Consider the following 19,876-nt stretch of genomic DNA (forward strand, 5'->3'; position numbering starts at 1 on the left):
TAATTATAAAGAATACATATAATAATTAGGTTTTATTTTTTTAATAGAAATAGTTATATTTAATTATTCACTTAATTTCATTTAAACTAAATGAAATCTTATAATTGGATTTATTATCTACATTTTGAGATAAAAAATAATTATTAAAATTTTTATGTTTATTTTAAAAAAATGTTTTATTTATAATATTATAAATTATAAAAAAATGGAAAAACTATTTAAAATAGACATTTCAGTTTTTAGAATACAACTAAATCCCAAAAAACCTAACCAATCATAATGTAGATAAATAATTTTTACAATATCTTAAATTTAAAAATATAAATCTTACTTTACAAAAATCAAATTTTAAAAAAATAAAAAATCATTTTGATTAGTGCAAACTAATTGAATAAAGCTAAATACTAATAACAAATAAAAACAAAACTTTACTTTGTTGGTGCATACTAATTGAATAAAGGTAAATACTAATAACAAACGAAACTTTACTTTATTGAGACGATTATACCTATGACATCGTCCAAAACTTTAACAGGTTGCTAAAACACAACATTAAAAAATTTCTTCGATTTTAGAACTAAATACGATTATCCCCCTTATTTAAATCAGATAACAATCAAATAGCTGTCTGCACTCCCACCCCAACTAGCTAGCTAGATTTCGACTGGTTAAGGAAAATCTGTCCCGCTCACGTGGAGGGACCAAATTTTAGCCTTGCACGTTGACTATAATACATAAATTTCTCACTCATGCTCGACTTGGAGCCAAAGTTAGCGTGGAGGATCCTATCGCCAAGCAACCTCACGGATTGAAGGCCAGAATATCACTGAACTGGAAAATGGCGAAGAAGCAAGCAACAAAACCCAACAATGGCAGTGCCACTGTGAATAGAAGTAGCAATGGAACTGAAAAGAAAAAGAAGGAGGAGGACGGGAACATTCATTCTCCTTTGGTTGCATATTCGTCTATGCTGAGCCTCCTCACGTTTTGCCCTCCATTTGTTATTTTCCTGTAAGTCTTCGCTTTCTTTGGTTTCTTAACTTCTGTTATTGTTGTTTGGTAAGTTCCCCTTTCATTATATGATAAATCCGCCATGCATTTGTATCTTACTGTTTTTTCAAGTTTTTTCTCTGTTTTTGATGCGATAAATCCCCCCAGCATTTGTATTTTATTGTTTTATTTGTTTGTAAAGGTTGGTCTATTTTTATTGGTAAATTGCTCTGCATTGTAACCCTAGATCGCGCCTGGTGAGTTGGATGGCCTATTTTACTGTTATCCTTTTTCACTGGCAAACTGGTTTGCGCTGTAATCGTAGATCGCGCGTAGTGAGTTAGATGGGATATTTTACAGTTATTCTTTCTTAAAGGGTAAATTGCATTACGTGGTAATCTCAGATCTCATCTAGTTAGTTGTAGGGGGTATTTTATGGTTACTTTCATTTTTAATTGGTAAAGTGCCTGACTAGGTAATCTTAGATTGCATCTACTCGGTCGGACGGGTATTCTACAGTTACCTTTTCTGTTTTTTGGTAAATTGCCTTTGATGGTAGGCCTAGATGTCACCTAGCGAGTTGGATGGTATATTTCACAGTAATTTTAGAATTTCACATATTTCTTGAGAATTGAACCCAGGACTTCACTATGAAAGCTTCTGATGGTTTTATCACTTGGGCATTTTATCAGGTTGGTTCATCTGTTGTTATTTATTTTTATTTTTTAAAATTTTTTCGTTCCAAAATTCTCCTTGTTGGGTAATTTTAGTCTAGCATGATGTATTTGTTATTTTCTGGTTCTAGAATTTACCTTTGTGGGGTAACTGTTGGCCTGGAGGCCATTACAGAGGGCTAATATCAACTTTCCATTCGTTGGGTTTATATTTTATCCTCCAATTTGAAGGTGATATTTTATTAAATTTTGATACTTTGTCATGTTTCTTCAAGATCAAATATGGGAGTCTATTACGGAAGCCTCAATGATTTGATCACTGTACTATTTTATTGGGTGACCTCCTCCGTTAGGATAAGACTGCACCCTGTTAATTAGATGTGATTTTTTTACCTTATTTAGCCTTTTTATCACGTCTCCTGAGAATCTGCTATGGAATCTCTAATGCTTTTACTGTTTGAGGTCATCCATTGGACACATTCATCTGTTTTATTGAAGCTGAGGCTTCATATTTGTCTCTACATTTTGTAAAGTATTGCATACTATCAGAGTTCCCTTTGGAACTCTGGATATTCTAGAGCGTTCTGCTTTACTTGAGGCAATTTTTGCATTTTGAGTGTTCCGTTTTCTATTAATGATCATCTTTTTCTGTTGAGAGAAATACAGGTAGAAAATTAGAATCTTTTCATAAGGCCCAATTACTCAGAGTCACTGAAATGGCACACATTAAATACCGATGGAATTTATTTGTTCTCAATTTTTTTTTATAGATATCAGAATTAAATTACATTACAGATTGAGAATTGAATTGAAATGCTTCTTGACGGCTGCCCTCTGGCTAGTATGCATCCTGGACAGCAGTTCTTAGCTCGGGTACTTACTGCAGATTTGGCTTATATCCTCTCTAGCAGTCCTCTCATATTCTCTGACTTGGGGACTGCAACTTCTGTACTGTCACTATTTAATAATCTACTTTTGTCTAAAATTGAAAATCATAATATGACCGACTGATAATCTCCCTTATCAATGATAGCACCAGTCATCATTGATGCAGGAGCTTCCACGTTTTAGTTGGGACCTTACAAAAAAAATAAAGATCTTCTGCACTATAGGAATAGGCGGTGAATGGACAGTTACAATATGAGATTTGAAAGGGCATTAATACGACTTCAGAGAATGGAGAAGAGGGCATCATTAATTATAACAACCAAGAGGAAGATTAAGGGGCAACAAAAGTTGGAAGAGCATTGGTTCTTTTTTTGGAATGACTGCAGATTATAATTAGCATATGCATTAATAAATAGAGGAAAATGAAGTAACGCCTGAGGGAATCGGCTAGGAAGAGAGACATCGTGTAGTGGAAATTAAAATGCTAGAGAGGCCGATTGGAGGTCATCACAAACCATTGAGTAGCAGTCAGAATCTGCTATAGACATGAACCACAGATTTGGTTATTGCCTGACAGAGAAAGGGAAAGTAAAATCATCAAAAACAAGTGGCAGTAATTTATTTGTTTTTAATACTATTTTATATAGTAATAAATGCATAAGAAGAGATCATTCATGACTGCCAAGAAAAGATGAGATTTGGGGTGTAGTAGCGTTGAGAGAAGAGATTAGAGGAGGGGCTGCAGAAAAGCAGGCAGTGTAGAAAGCGAATGGGAAAGGTGGTGGCTGTAGAATAGGGAGTGAGCAGCGACCCAGAGTAAGGGGAAAATTCAACGTGGGTGTGATTGCACAATAGGAGGTGAGGCGCAGGTAGTCATAGTTGGAGTTGTTGAATACTGTGAATATGTGAAGAGATGGACAGGTGCAAGGAGGACTGCATGTTGGATAAATATGGGAATGAACAGAGTTTAACAGTGGGTAGGCATAGATGAGTGCGTAGGATGAATAGAGAAGGCTTGGTTTGCATATAAACCCAATTTTGTGTGTGAAGCTAAATGGCCATTGGAAGGCCATGCATTGTAATTTGTTCTGCAGATATATTAGTATCGAGAAATGAATAAAAATCTTTTGTGTGCAATCTTCATCTTGATTGTGTAAAATTGAATTTGGCTGCAGAGAATCTCTGCATATGTTTGTTGTGTTTTGTGTTTTAGTGTTTGAAGGCAGAAGGTGGTTTTTGTACTGCATCGATCATGAAATAAATGATTTGGTTTATAAGTATCAAATTATATCGTTCAGGCTGGTTACCACATGAGCCCGCAAGTGGCTAAAGATTTGCAGATCCTCAAATGGATCGATTAGTTCCAGTTTTAAGGACATCTTGTAAAGAGCACTGGGTTTTGGTTGGAGCTGAAGATGCATCAAAGATATGCAGTGCTATTTTAGTTTCCTTATTGTCAATTTTTGAGCTTTGTGCTTGTGTGATTCAAATATAATAGAGTTGGATCTGTGAGATAAAATCAGACCATCATTATCACCTCGAGTCTTCAAAATTTGATCTTCTATATCCTATCGTGCCTTCTCCCCTGTTTTATTGGAAATGGGATGGGAAAAGAAATGGTAGGGAGGGGTCAGGTTATGTTTCTAGTAGTTGTCGACCATTGTTTGGTACAAAATGTTAAAAACATACCCGATCATGTACTTATTTATTACCATTTCTTTTTTGTAATCTACACTCACATTCTCTTATTGTATGAATTCTATTCTACATTGGTATTCCTATTTTTACAAATTACAGGTATACCGGTGCAAAAGTTGTCAATAAAAAAAAGTTGTCAATAAAAATTACCCATGCAAGCTTGCACTTGGTTTTTATCTTCTTATTGAGGTGGTTGTAGTTGCTGTTAACAAAACTTAAATGAGGATTTCAAGTTAGTTTCAATACAGAATTGTAATTTGTGAACCAAGTTGATCATCATCACTTCAAGCGAACAGAATTACTTAATATATAATTTTAAAAGATTGTTTGGAATGGATTTTCTTTAAAGGATAACGTACACTGGAATTCCAAGAAATTTGAACTCATGTAGTGTTTAAGTGCATGTCGTTTCTGAAGGTGACATTGGATGGTTATATTATGTATTTGTTGGCTATTTGAAGGCCTCAGCTTTAATGGCGTGTGAAACAAGTAAGATGTTGAAACCAAACACGGTAGTCCCTTTGTTTTGAGAAAAGAACTAAACACTGGGTTTTCCATATTTCTGATTTGCATTGAGAGATGTTGCAAATTATAAGGGTTTTGGTTTTAGCCTCTATGGAAACAGCATGTACAGGATTATGGTTTTAGCTTCCAAGCAGATAGCATGTACAGAATTATTGATTTTTTGATTTTAAACAGTGCTAGAATGAATATATATAAGCTGGTTGAATATTTTTGTCATTCAGCATTCATGGATGGTTTATTACTTATGTAATGAATCAGAAGCTTAGTTTTGTACACACTGCTACCATTGTAACGATCATGCTTCAGTAATTGCATCAAGCATAAACTACTTTTGATCCCCTCTTTTCCAACCATCCGTAGCCTTTGTTGTGAGGCGACCCTTGGGTGCAGATGCTTCAGAGTTTCTGAGGTGTGCACTGTTATTCTGGCTTGAGAATCACATCTAAGTTGTTATTGTTGTCTCTGCTTCTTAAACATGGGATGGTAGAGACATAAATCCCTTGAATGGTGTGCACTGTGCAGTGTCCCTGTAATAAAAACATTCTTTATCTGAATTTCCAGGGCATACTGTGTATCCCATCTGGAACTCAAAGTTGCATCACATTACTAAAATTCCCTAGCCTTAGTGAAGATAAGCATTTGTTACCTAACTAACTTGTATCTAGCGTAGTTTGTTGACTTTTACAAGAGATTGATGAAGCACAAATGTCAGACAAGAAATGAACACCAGAAGACAAGTTTTACAAAGTAAGCAATAGGTTATGTTCAATATTGTTTTTTAATGTTTACATCTTTGCTACACTTCACTTTTTGGGTTAAGGTTTAAGTTTTGTATGCAATCAATCACAATTATCTGCATAACAATAAACTATGAAAGAGGGGCATATGACATTGAGCCTTGAAATTGTTAATTTTAACACTTTCAGATTGATATAACTTAGAATTTAGACTTAGTTTCTAATTAGTTAGTTTAACTGAAAGAAAATGACAATATAGAAATGAACAAATTGAGAGCAAGACACAGTTACCCTGGGAAAACCTCCTAGGAGGAAAAACCCAGCCAGAAAAGATCCTTAGATCTGATTATGGATTATAGTTATGTAATCATTACAACACTTATCTCTTGTATTTGCAGATTCAGATGTTGCTGTCCAGGAGGTGCCTTCAACATTCACTTGCTGTCATATGCAGAATAGATACTGCTGCTCCCTTCTCCAGATTGTAGTCTCTAAGAATTATGCTGTGTATGACCTTAAGTTGACAGTCCTTCAATTAGTACTTCGCTGGATATGGATGGCTGGTAGACCTCCAATCAGTTTACTGTGCAACCTCCAATCAGTTTGCTGTGCATACCCTGAATGTGGCAAGTACCCTAAGGTGAATTTCGCATCTTCAAATGGTGAATGAGGTTGCTGCTTGAAGTTGACTGAAGTTCGCACTATGTAGACATATGAATTTTCGCATAGGATGAGAGAGCTGATGTTTGCTTGATTGAATAACAAATGAATCTTAATCTCAATTTATATGGAGCGAACCCCTTTAACTAGGTCAGCTTCCCAAATAATTAATCTTTTAATTATTTCCTTTTTAACTGCCTTTGTTAATAGGGTCGGCCCTATTGGACAGCACGTTGAATGTTTATTAGATGAAGCGTGGGGGATAGGGCCACGTTGGAGGGAAAAGGGGCCAACCCCTTTTTGGGCGGATTCCAATGTTGCCTAAGGCAATATGAATCCGCCCTTCCCTAATTAATATCAACACTCCCTCTTAATTAGGGAGGAGAACATAACTATAATCTTCCATCTTGCATACACAAGCAAGGAATGGAATTACATAATACAATCTTTCAGCTTGCACACAAGCATAGACTGGATCCACCTTACATTACCCGCAGAGGGTGGAGAGGATCTTTTCGACCATCTTACATTGCCCGTAGAGGATGGTCAAGAATTACACTAATACCATCTTACATTGCCCGCAAAGGATGGTTTAACAATTACACTTCTCCCTGAGAAGTTTTTACAATACCATCTTACATTGCCTGTAGAGGATGGTTTAACATTTACAATACCATCTTACAATGCCCACAGAGGATGGTTACTAATTACACTTCTCCCTGAGAAGTTTACAATACCACCTTACATTGCCCGCAGAGGGTGGTTTAACATTTACAATACCATCTTACATTGCCCGCAGAGGATGGTTAATAATTATACTTCTCCCTGAGAAGTTTACAATACCACCTTACATTGCCCGCAGAGGGTGGTTTGATACAACACAACGTATCACTGAGATTGAGACTCCCTCTCAATTAGGGTTTCATTTTCCATAATACCAAGTCTGTCCCTGAAGTACGCAAACTTCACTTTGGATAGAGGCTTGGTAAGAATATTTACAACCTGCTCATCAGTGCTGACATACTTCAGCTGAATAGCTCCTCTTTGCACCATATCCCGAATGAAATGATAGTGGGTTTCCTCATGTTTTGACCTGTCATGAAACACTGGATTGATGGACATTTTAATACAACTCTGGTTATCACAGTGAATAACTGTAGGATCCCAAGCCTGACCAAACAGCCCTGCAAGAAGCTTGTGAAGCCACACTGCTTCTCTAGAAGCTACACTTGCTGCAATATACTCAGCTTTGTTGGCGGCATTATTGTATACAAAAATACAACTAGTTAATTATGTGTAATTGTTTTGGTTAGTTGGCAACCGAGGGGTGGCAGTTGCAGTGCGACGGTTGGCGCTCGCACCCCCTCGGTATCTTTATATACTTCAGAATGTAACTTACAACACACTTATTATGAATGGAATAACATCTCTTATACTTGTCTGATATCTATGGCGTTATTATTCTGTATTATGTGCTTTATGGTTTAAGTTATTCACCCGAGAGGGCAAACATTTGGCGCCGTTGCCTAGACGTACTCGGGAATGGAAGACGCGAATGGCGCACAGACACGATGGGCCTACTCGTTGGTGAAATAAACCCAGAGGCTGACGACGCGCAAACAGAACTTTACACAGGAGAAGACACGACAACGAGAGAATTTTCAATTTTGCTCCAGGTAGCCATCCAGACCTACGTCCGAAGAGAGGCGGCGGAGGCGGAAATCCCACCAAGTGCCGTGTGGATAGCGCTGGAGGTTAGCTCGACAGTAAATCGGTTGATGAACCACCTCCCTCGGTTGCTTGCACAGGCATCGTTGGCACAACAGGCTCGCATGGAGGAGATTGCCCAGGAAGAGCGACGCCAACAAATCCTTCAACACTACGAAGAAAGCAGCCGACGGGAAGCGGAACGGGATGGTGCTAGGCCAGGAAGGAATTGAACCTTGAACTTTTTATATTCAAATAAAAGTGTCATTGACACGAGTTGTATTTGAGGAAATGAATTAATAAAGACGTGTTTTGATTTATGTATTGTGAGTTATGGAAATGTGTGACAATTAATGCCCAACCTATTGAATAAAGATAGAAATAAAAAAGCAGAAACGGATGAGTGGGAGGCCGCACAGAGGGCCTTGATTCTGGAGCAGCAAGTAGAACGTAGACGGAGGCTCAGGCAACTTGCCGAAGGACGACCTGACGAAGGGTGGCTCGAGGGGAACCAAGGAGGTGTCACGGAGGGTGCAGAATCTGACGGAAATTTCTACGCGTCGTCAGAGCATCGTAGGGCGCGGAGCCACGAAGAGTTTTTGGAAGAAACAAGGTTACGGTGAAATCTAGTCGAGGAGACTCGGGATCAGTTTAGAAACTCATCCCTTACACCACGGAGTGAAGATCACCAACGGGAACAAGGAGTGGGCGTGGGTGAGAGCGAAGGGGAGGGCAACCGTACGGGTGTAGGTGCCACACACGACAAGCAAAACACCGTACCTCCAGTCGCCCACGCAGGACACACCACTGGCGCCACTGGAGGAAGTAGCGTAGGGCCACAGACACAGGCACAACCACCCCCAGGAAGACGACCCAGGATGGCGAGTAAACAAAAATTGCCAAAGTTCACAGGGGACGGCAAGGAAGACCCCTTATGGCACTGCCGTACATGTGAAACCATTTGGTCCACCAACGAAGTGACAAACCAGGATGACTAGGTACAACAATTCCCAGCCACGTTACGTGGAGTTGCCATAGATTGGTACTCCGATGTGGACAAGCAAAAAGTGGCCACGTGGGCCAATCTACAGAAGGAATTCACGGAGGAGTTTCGGTTGCTCCGTGATGACAATGAAATTGTAACGGAGATATACAGTACCAAACAAGGTACCAAGGAGACAGTACGGGTATACAGCAGGAGGCTGAAGGAATTGCTGGGTAAAATGGAAAGCCAACCAGCAGAAGGATTGAAGAAACGATGGTTCGTTGAAGGATTGAAATCCTCCCTACGAAAAAAGATGAAAATTGTACCCCCGACGTCATATGACGATGCCTATAATAGGGCGATGGACCTAGAGAGAGAATACAAAACATCAAAGAAGAAGAAAAGTAATAAATATTCATCTGACGATGATGAAGGCTCTGACAGGGAAAGCAGCAGTAGTGGCGAATCGAGTAAAAAGGTGCACGCTCTCCAAAAGGACATGGAACGAATGCTGAAAGAATTCAAAGCCATGAAGGGGAGTACAAGTAAGACTGAAGAAAACGACGTGTGGTGTACCGACTCTAGGAGTGACGGACACACCAAGGGGTCTTGCCCCAAGAAGGCTTTGTGCGACATTTGTCAGATTGCGGGACATTTGACAAAGGAATGTCCCTACAATATGAAAACCAGGAGCCAACAAGTTCTCTTCACGCAAGAGCAGCCGATCGTCGGAACTTTGCAAACCGCCAACAATAGTGCATCATTTGGCGGATACCGGAATAACCGGCGAGGGGGGAAGACCAATAATAATAAGAGGAGCCGATCCAATATGATGCAAAGGGACGGCCAATGATCCAGTGTCGAGCCTGCAATCAATGGGGCCACTTTGCCAGGGAATGCACCTCAGAAGAAACTCCACAAAAACTATGCAAATGGTGTGGGCCTGGAGACCACGATGATGGAACTTGCCCAAAGTCTGGAGTGAACTTGCTCAACATTGACAGGACAGAGGAACGGGTATTGGCAATCACACGGTCACAGGCAAAGAAGGCCACATACTCGGACCCCCGCACGGAGAAGTAGCGGGCGCTGGAGGCGAACGTTGAAGTAGCGAAGGAAATGTTGGCACAAGGGAACACCCAGGAAGCGGCAAGTACTTTCCGCTCTGAGGCCGAGGAAAATATCCTGAAGCAAATGCTGCAGATTGAAGTACCTGTGAAGATGAAGGACCTCCTGGAAACGATGCCGCAATTACGTACGACACTCCTACGTACGGTGCAAGTAACTCTGCACAGTTAGGCGACCTGGAATACAGATGTTTCCGGCGGAACACCTACAAACCCATTGGTCCTGACACTATATAGTGGCCGGCACCCGGCGGTGGTAGAAATGGGAATACTTGGCACCATTTTGACTGACACTATTGTCGACGGCGGGTCCGGAGTGAATGTGCTTCCGGAAGAAACCTGGAAGCAGCTTGGCAAGCCGACACTATGGTCGTCAACCTTCAATTTACTGGGAGCGGATCAACATGGTATCAAACCCCTTGGAACGCTCATGGCACAACAAGTGACCATTGGGACACAACCATTCGTCCTCGACTTCGTGGTGATTCCACTCGCCAAGAAAGGATACGACGCCATTCTGGGCAGAGGGTGGTTGGTGGCAGCCATAATGAATCACAACTGGAAGCGTAACACGTTGTCAATGGTGAAAGCCGGGCGAAAATTTATTATCGACCTGAAAACACAACTTGTGAGTGAAGAACTCGCGTCAGAATCGGAATCAGACAGCGAGGGCAAAGTTGACGAAGGAAAGTACGGAAGGGAACCGAACAAGGAAGGCGTCTTGGTAATCCAAGGATGTTCCGAGGATGAGACCGATTCCCTTAATGGGCTCTTCCACTGGCAAATGGAGGACTACGAGCTGCTGTATGGGTGCAACATGTTGCAAGTTGATGAGGAGCCAGACGAGAACGAATTTCCGCCAGCGTATGGGGAATACACCGAAGGGGATGCCCCTGTCAATGAAGTACCTGCGCACAGGTTTGACATGACGAAACCAATCCGGTACGAAGAGTCCGTAAAACCTACAAACCTCGGCATGGAAGTAGAGCCAAGGAACATCTTGGTTGGCGACGATTGGAATCCAGTCCTGAAAGCCGCCGCGTTTAAAATATTCATGGAATACAAGGATGTATTCGCTTGGACGTATAAAGACCTTAAAGGGGTGCCGCCAGAACTGTGCGTACACCAAATGTCACTCGTACCTGGGGCCGTACCTGTACGGAAGAGGCCGTACAGAATGAATAAAAACTATGCGGTGAGAGTGAATGATGAAATTGAACGTATGCTCGAAGTCGGGATTATTTTTAAAGTGCAGACCAGCGAGTGGGTGTCGCTCATAGTGATATCCCTTAAAAAGGAGGCAAACCAAATCCGAATCTGCGTGGATTTCAAATGCCTTAACGCGGTCACCATAAAAGACTCGTTTCCAATACCATTTACCGATAGCATCTTGGAGGAAGTGGCCAGTCATGAAATTTATTCATTTATGGATGGATTTTCTGGGTATAACCAGATATCCAATGCCGAAGAGGACAAATTAAAAACCATCTTCATAGTGGAGGATGGCGTGTACGCGTATAATCGAATGCCATTCGGATTATGCAACGTGCCAGCGACATTTCAACGGATAATCCTTCACATATTTGAAAAGATGTCAGTAGGGAACTTTAGGGCGTTCCTTGACGACTGGTCCATCCACAGTAACCAAGATGCACATCTGGCCGCACTTGGCGAATGCATGGAGAGATGCAGGCGAGCCTGCCTAGCACTCAACCCCCAAAAATGCAGATTCATGATGCCTCAAGGGAAGCTGTTAGGACATAGTGTGTGTAAGGTTGGACTCAAGACTGACCTAGACAAGATTCGGGTGATAGTGGAAATGGAGGCACCGATAGATGTCACGGGAGTCAAATCCTTCCTAGGACACAGGGGGTATTACAGGCGATTTATCAAAAATTTTGCTCGCGTATCCTGCCCTTTGGACAAGCTGACAAGGAAAGGTGAACGGTACACATGGGGGACGGCTCAGGAAGAGGACTTTCAAGAACTGAAGTCACGGTTGGTGGGTGCGCCAATCCTAACATATCCTGACTGGGACAAAGAGTTCCACGTACACGTTGACGCATCCAATTTTGCCATAGGGGCCACACTGGTGCAGGTTGGCGATCATGGGCTAGATCAACCAGTCTACTTTGCAAGCAGATTCCTGTTGAAGGCAGAGAAAAATTATAGCACCACAGAAAGGGAAGCCCTTGGGATAGTGTACTCCGTCCAGAAATTTCGACATTACTTGCTGGCCACCCCGTTCACATTTTATGTGGACCACCAGGTGTTAATGTACCTGGTAAACAAGCCAATTATCCAAGGACGAATCAGCTGATGGCTGATATTGCTGCAGGAATTTACATTCAACATTATCGTAAGACCCGGGAAGAGCCATGTGATAGCTGACCAGCTATCGAGAATCCAGTCAGGAGAACCAACCGAAGGAGTGAATGAAGATTTTCCAGACGCTCACTTATTTCGCATCGCGGTCCTCCCTGCCTGGTACACAAGCGTGGGGGAATACTTGTCGATATCACGGTTTCCGAGGGAGATGCCACCAGGAGAAAGAAGGAAACTGGTACTGAGGAGCAGGACATTCCAACTCATTAATGGCCTCTTATACAAAATGGGACCCGACCAGATCCTACGGCGATGTGTCCTCGAAGAGGAAATTCAGGGCGTCCTAAGGGAAGCACATGAAGGGCCCGCAGGTGGACACATGGGGTCCGACACCACGGCCAGGAAAGTTCTGTTGGTAGGATTGTGGTGGCCGACACTACATAATGACGCCAGAGAGTGGGTGACGAGCTGTGACACATGCCAACGGGTCAGATGGCCATTGAAGAGGGATTTTATGCCCCTCAACCCATTGAATGCCCAGGAACTGTTTGAGAGATGGGGATTGGATTTTATCGGACCATTAAAACCAAGTAGAGCCCGACGGTGCAGATACATTGTAGTGGCAACACAATACTTGACCAAGTGGTTTGAGGCTCGGGCCTTGCTGGACAACTCGGCGGTCAATACAACAAAATTCATCTATGAACACATCATTACGCGGTATGGGATTCCAATCCAATTGACGAGTGACAGAGGAGGACATTTTGTAAATCATATAATCTGATTGCTAACAACGGAGTTCAAAATCTGCCACTCCTTATCAAGCCCCTACTATCTGCGGGCGAACGGGCAGGCAGAGGCGACCAATAAAATAATCGTGTCGGTGATTTATAAGTCTTGCGGAGTGGAGAAGGATGACTGGGAGGAGTGCCTACCGTCTGTACTTTGGGCATACCGAACAATTTACAAGGTAACTACTTGGCAGACTCCCTTCCAGCTAATGTATGGACAAGAAGTCGTGGTGCCAGTTGAATTCATGGTGCCGAGTCTCCGAATCGCCATTGATAATCGACTTGGCGACATGGAAAGCCTGAGAGAGAGATTGTACGCTTTGAACAAATTGGATGAACGAAGGATGATGGCTCAGTGGGCGATAGAGACAGCCCGGCAAAGACGGAAGGTTTGGCACGACAAGCATCTTCGGCGAATGAAGTTTACTCCTGGGCAGTTGGTGTTGAAATTCAATGGAAGGAACGAAATCAAACCTGGGAAATTCAAAGTGCGATGGCTAGGGCCCTTCAAGGTATGCGAGGTCAATACCAACGGGGCGATTAAGTTGCGGACGTTGGATGGGAAGGAGGTGCTAGACGTCGTCAATGGATCGAAATTAAAGATTTATCACGAACGGAGGGAACTTGGCCCCTCTAGTCTGGATGTTTGTCAGTCTATTATAAGATTAAAAAAAAAAAAGTACGGTCCATACCGTATGGGATTTAAAAAAAAAAAAGGGGGACGTGGGGCCACCGTACGGTGACCACACCGGCGGTGGAACCACCGACGGTGGTCTGTGTGGTGGTCACACCGGCGGTGGATGCCACCGTGCGGTGGTCACCCGCACAAATAAAACCCCCCCCCCCCGCAGCATTAAACGCAAAAGAAATAAACGAAAAGAAAGACGAAGCCCGCATATGCCCGCGTAGACCACACAACCACGCAAGGGAAAAAAAAAAGACCACCACGCACACACGCAAACCACACAACCACGCGAGGGAAAAAAGACCGCCACGCACACAAGCAGACCACGCAGCCCACGCAAGGAAAAGAAGGAGAAGGTCGTTACGAAGGTGTCCAACGACCGTACGATTTTTAACTGGAATTCAGTTATAGCAGAGATTAATGGATTCAGCAGGGAAACGAAGTTGGAAAAAACAGCTGCAGGCTTCCTCTAGTAGCAGCCAGAGGGATAGCAATATCAGGGTTTTAGCGTCAGGCGTATGTGTTGCAGGCAACACCATGGATGCCAGTGCCCGACAGAAGCAAAAGCAGAAAGCACCACAGGCTGCCATAAGTGCGAAAAATATATTAACACCCCAAAATATCAGCTTTGAAGGCTTGAATGGGTCAGAATGCCGGAAGTGGTGGCAGGACACTCCCGACGATGATCTGGTGAAGCAAAACCTCCGAAAGGCACAAGTGGAGTGGGCTATTCGGATGTCGGTATTTCTTATCCGTGAGTATGAGGGTGCCCTACGGTTCATGGTAGACACCTTCGACAGGCACACATGCACCAGCACTTTCGAATACCTCGGGAGGGATGTTACCATATCCTTCAAAGCGGGGGACTTCATGAGGGTATTCGGCATTCTAGGCAGACAGGGCAAGAAAATAGAATTGAAGGCTAAAAAGATGAAGCGGGAAGAGAAGGAGTGGTGGATTAAATTAATCTCCAGGAACTCGACGACAACAGAGTTGGACAGCGTGGCTAATGCCACGAAGGGTCGAGGAATCCGTAAGACTTTTGTTGCAGAGGGCCACTGGCAATGCATTATGGATGTCATCAAGAGCAGATTGACAGGGTCGGGTAGGGCGTCGGACATCGCCCTCCCTCAGATTATGCTTATGAACGGGTTGATGAATGGCATCGTGTACTATTGGGCCGCGTTACTCGCAGAGCGCATGTATGAGTTTTTGACGTTGCAACATCGCACATTTTATATGCCACACTACGCTATAGGGTTGTTCCTGGAGGCCACGCGGGAAGCAATGCTCGAGGAGGAGTTGGAGGTACGGCCACAGGGACCGTTGGCAGCAGGTGAGCCTCCAATAATGTATTGGAGGCACTTGGACATTGGGCACTTTTCCGCGAAGCGGAAATGGGCTGTAGATATAGCCTCGGCTTTAGGGGAGCCTGACAGCGGGAGGGATTCCAGTAGCACAGAGGAATCAGAAGTGGAAGAGGAGGATGATAGTAGCAAGGCAACGGAGGAGCGGGTCCTGTTTGCCCCACCCCTGCTACTGATGGGCACGCCGTTGCCATCATCTGGAGTAGGCGGCACCTTTATTCCGGCCTTCGGATAGAGCCACACGCCAGTTACACTTGGCCCCCTTCAGCAACGGGTAGCACCATTGAGCCCAACCACGGCAGCACTTACGGAGGACATGGCAGAGTCAGGGACGGAGGACTCATTGCATCGGGTAGTAGTCGCCAAGGAGCAGGGGCTGAGGGAGGTAGTGGATACGGAGCCACAGGTACGGTTGGACGTTGTGGGGACCGAGGCCGTGGTGATTGTTTCAACGTCTTTGTTGGAGGAGCCGACGACAGCGAACCATCCCCTGGTCGTAGAGATGTGTGCCGACCCATCGGTCGTGGCTATGCAGAGCTGGCTCACACAGCAGTTTCAGATAACATTGGCACAACCGGAGGGAGCTGTTGTATTCTCCCCGTGTTGAGAGACTAGAGTAGAGGTAGTCGACTTGGACGACTCATCGGGCGAGGCACATGGACTCGTAATTGGGAACGAGGCAGGGGCCTTTGCTGGGCGCCAGGGGATAGTACACCTTCGGTGGTGGAGGAGGTACCTTCACAGCAGGATGCGGTTGTGTTCGTTCCACCAGAGACTTCACAGCCTTCGGTGCAGACGGGGGAAGATATTGAGACCTATCTAGCTAACATGGCTGACATGGTGATGAGGCGTAGGCGGGTGGTGGCCGCTGCCCAGACGCAAGCATTGCAGCAGGTGGTGGTGGAGCTAGAGCAGGTCTTACAGTTTATGCGGGTGGGCTGCCTGGCAGCCTTTGCTACCTGCTTTGAGTCTCAGGGTTGGCCGACTACTGAGACAGAGGAGATGCTCCAGGCTTGGAGGCTGCGTTAGCCCGTTGTGGAGAGTCGGGTGACGACAGTTGTCCGCGAGATTGAGCAGGTCTATCGGGATGCCTATTGTACATTGAGGCGTACACAGCAGGAGTCTGCGGTCCGCGAGGCTGCGCGAGTAGCATTGGAGATGGAGGTGGCCAGTCAGCAGGCCTCATGGGCGCAGTTGTTGGCACAGCTAGAGGTGGCCCGTGCAGAGATGGCTGAGACTCGGGCAGAGAAGGCCGAGGTAGAGATTCGTCTGGCAGTTGAGCAGAGTGTGAGGAGCCACGTGCAGCAGGAGTTGGATGCCGTCAGTACCGAGAGGAGTCTGTTGCAGACTCAGGTGGTCTGCGTGACGGAGGCAGCGGATACAAAAGAGGAGGAGTTGCTGGAAGCTGCACACATGGTGAAGACAGCTTTGGAGAAAGTATTGGTGGCAGAGCGGGATGTGACTGTACGCACTCAGCAGGTGTATGAGCTCCGCGCCCGCTTGGCGGCCCAGACACCGACATCTCAGCCTTCTGCTTCAGGGACGCTTCCTCAGCCCCCTCCCTAGTTTTTCTGATATGTATATTGTATAGGTTGCATGATCTCCATTTTTGTTGTAAGTCGCTTGGAGACGACTTTTCTTTTGGGGGGGATGATGTTGGCGGCATTATTGTATACGAAAATACGACTAGTTAATTATGTGTAATTGTTTTGGTTAGTTGGCAACTGAGGGGTGGCAGTTGCGGTGCGACGGTTGGCGCTCGCACCCCCTCGGTATCTTTATATACTTCAGAATGTAACTTGCAACACACTTATTATGAATGGAATAACATCTCTTATACTTGTCTGATATCTATGGCGTTATTATTCTGTATTACGTGCTTTATGGTTTAAGTTATTCACCCGAGAGGGCAAACAAGCTTCAGCAGTACTCAATGCCACTGAGGATTGTTTTCTGCAAGCCCAAGAGATTACTGCGGATCCCAAGCTAAAACAAATATCGGAGGTGCTTTTCCTGTCCTTGACACTTCCAACCCAGTCTGCATCTGAATAACCTTCCAAGGTTATTGGAGTGTTAAGTGGACACTTCAGCCCAAAACCAACTGTGCCTCGCAAATATCTTAGGATGTGCTTGGCCGCAACAAGATGAACATGTTTGGGTATGCTCATAAACTAGCTGAGAGCATTCACAGCAAAACATATGTCTAGTCTAGTGTTAACAAGATACATCAGTGATCCAATCAACTGTCGGTACTCTGATGGATCTGCAAAACCAGAGTTAGCTGCAAAAACACTTAACTTCTTTAAGTTAGATTCCATAGGAGTAGACATGGGTTTACAATCCATCATTCTAAATCTTTTCAAAATGTCAATAGTATACTTTCCTTGACTTAGAAAAATTTCGTTAGATCTTTGCCATACTTCAAGACCTAGAAAATAATGCATTAGACCTAAATCTTTCATTTCAAATTCTGAAGCTAGTTCTTTCTTGCATCTAATAATAAGTTCATCTTTACCAGTAAGGAATAGGTCATCCACATATAGAACTAGAATTACCATTTCATCATTGGCTACCTTAAAGTATATGTTAGAGTCAGCATCATTTTTACAAAAACCTAGACTTAGCAAGTATTTATCAATTCTTTCATACCAAGCACGAGGAGCTTGTTTAAGACCATACAGAGCTTTCTTCAACCTGCACACATGAGTTAATTTACCCTGAATCTCATAACCTTCAAGTTGCTCAATATAGACTTCTTCCTCAATGACACCATTAAGGAAGGCAGTCTTAACATCCATCTGATGTAGTTTCCAACACCTAGCAGCAACAATAGCTATTATCGTTCTAATAGAAGTATATCTAGCAACAGGAGCAAATGTTTCTTCATAGTCTATGCCTTCCTTTTGAGAAAAACCACGAGCTACAAATCTAGCCTTATATTTTTCAATACTACCATCAGCATTATGCTTAATTTTAAATAACCATTTAGAGGAAACAACAAATTTACCTTTGGGTCTGGGCACAATATCCCACACATCATTCTTGATGATTGACTGATACTCTTCATCCATAGCAAGCTTCTAGGTATGATGACTCAAGGCTTCTTCAACATTGCAAGGTTCAGTTTTGATGAGATTGCACATCAATGTAACGTAGTTGGAGAAAACTTGAGGTCTCTTAGTTTTACAGAAGGTGCCACTGGGGGCTGCAAATCTTTCGGCTTCTTGAATGGTGTTTCTTACCCAAAGAGGCCTCTTTTTGGTAACGACAATGTCGCTAGGAATATCAGTGGGATTCATGGGCTTTGGTGGATCATGAAGATCAACTTGAGGAGGAGGATCAACAGGCTCCCTCTGAATCTCAGGGTTAGTATCAACATTCATATCTTGATTGTCATTAGTTTCATTGATAACACAAGAACCTTTTGATTTCTTAAAAGCAATATCTTCTTCAAATGTAACATCCCTACTTACCTCAACATACCTTTGACCTGGGATGTATATCCTGAATGCCTTGGAGGATTCACTGTAACCGACTAGCATGCATTTCTTTCCGGAGGGTTCCAACATGGTTCGCTTTTCTTTGGGCACATGAACATAAACAGGACTTCCAAAGATTCCGAGGTGACTGCTGTCTGGTTTGGATCTTGTGAAGGCTTCTTCAGGGGTCATGTTCTTTAGAACACGGTGAGTGCATCTATTTTGGATATATACTGCTGTTCTGGAGGCCTCTGCCCATAGGGAGGTCTGCAAGTCTTGATCGTGAATCATAGCCTTTGCAGCCTCCACAATAGTCCTATTCTTTCTTTCAGCAACACCATTTTGTTGAGGATTGTATGGAACACAAAACTCCCTCTTAATTCCTGACTCAACACAAAAATCATAAAAGCTACTGGAGGTGTACTCACCTCCATTGTCAGATCTTAAACATTTAATTCTTTTACCAGAGGAGTTTTCAGTTAATGCTTTAAACTCTTTGAATTTACTTAAGACTTCATCAGATTCTTTAGATTTCAAGAAGTAGATCCAAGTTTTCCTAGAGAAATCATCTATGAAGATTACATAATAAAGAAATCCACTAGGAGATGCTATAGACATAGGACCACATAAATCAGAGTGAACAAGTTCTAGTTTGTCTTTAGCTCTATTTTCACTTTTATGAAATGGACTTTTAACATTTTTACCTATAGCACAACCTTTACAAGTGTTATCATGGATTTGACTGAGTTTAGGCATACCTTTGACTAACTTTTCAAGGGATGGAAGAGCTTGATAATGCAAGTGTCCAAGCCTTCTATGCCATAACTCACAGGATTCATCTCCTCATTAATGAGTACTTGGATAGGGTTAGTAGAGAGCTTATAAAGACTATTATATCTATGACCAATTATACGAGCAGATTTAAAACTAGATTTCTTAGGCCATGCAAGAACTTTTCCCTCAGAAAATGCAATTTGATAACCTTTATCTTCTAGAGCAGAAATGGAAATTAGGTTTCTTTTAATTCCAGGAACAAACAAGATATCACTGAGGTGCAAGGAAATACCAGAATCTAAATTTAGAGAAGTAGAGCCAGAACCTCTTACCGAATAACGAGCGTCATCACCAATTACTACGTGAAGGCTGGTATCCTTTTCTACTAATTCTGAAAGGTGATCACAGTAGCCTGTGATGTGTCTGGAGGCACCACTGTCAATCAACCAAGTATTGCTATCTGA

The 19,876-nt window shown here is 43.2% G+C and overlaps 1 protein-coding gene across 1 annotated transcript in view; it reads left to right on the plus strand.

Annotated features, from left to right (window-relative positions):
- The first annotated feature begins 631 nt into the window (after nt 1-631).
- LOC131060042 (7-dehydrocholesterol reductase) overlaps nt 632-19,876 on the plus strand; it is a 101,259-nt gene continuing 82,014 nt past the window's right edge. Inside the window, exon 1 of the mRNA XM_057993134.2 lies at nt 632-1,011. Coding sequence (XP_057849117.1) covers nt 839-1,011 — 173 coding nt within the window. The 5' untranslated portion in view covers nt 632-838. The remainder of the gene's footprint in view (nt 1,012-19,876) is intronic.

Source organism: Cryptomeria japonica, chromosome 1 (genome assembly GCF_030272615.1).
Source record: "Cryptomeria japonica chromosome 1, Sugi_1.0, whole genome shotgun sequence".
NCBI classification, from domain to species: Eukaryota; Viridiplantae; Streptophyta; class Pinopsida; order Cupressales; family Cupressaceae; genus Cryptomeria; species Cryptomeria japonica.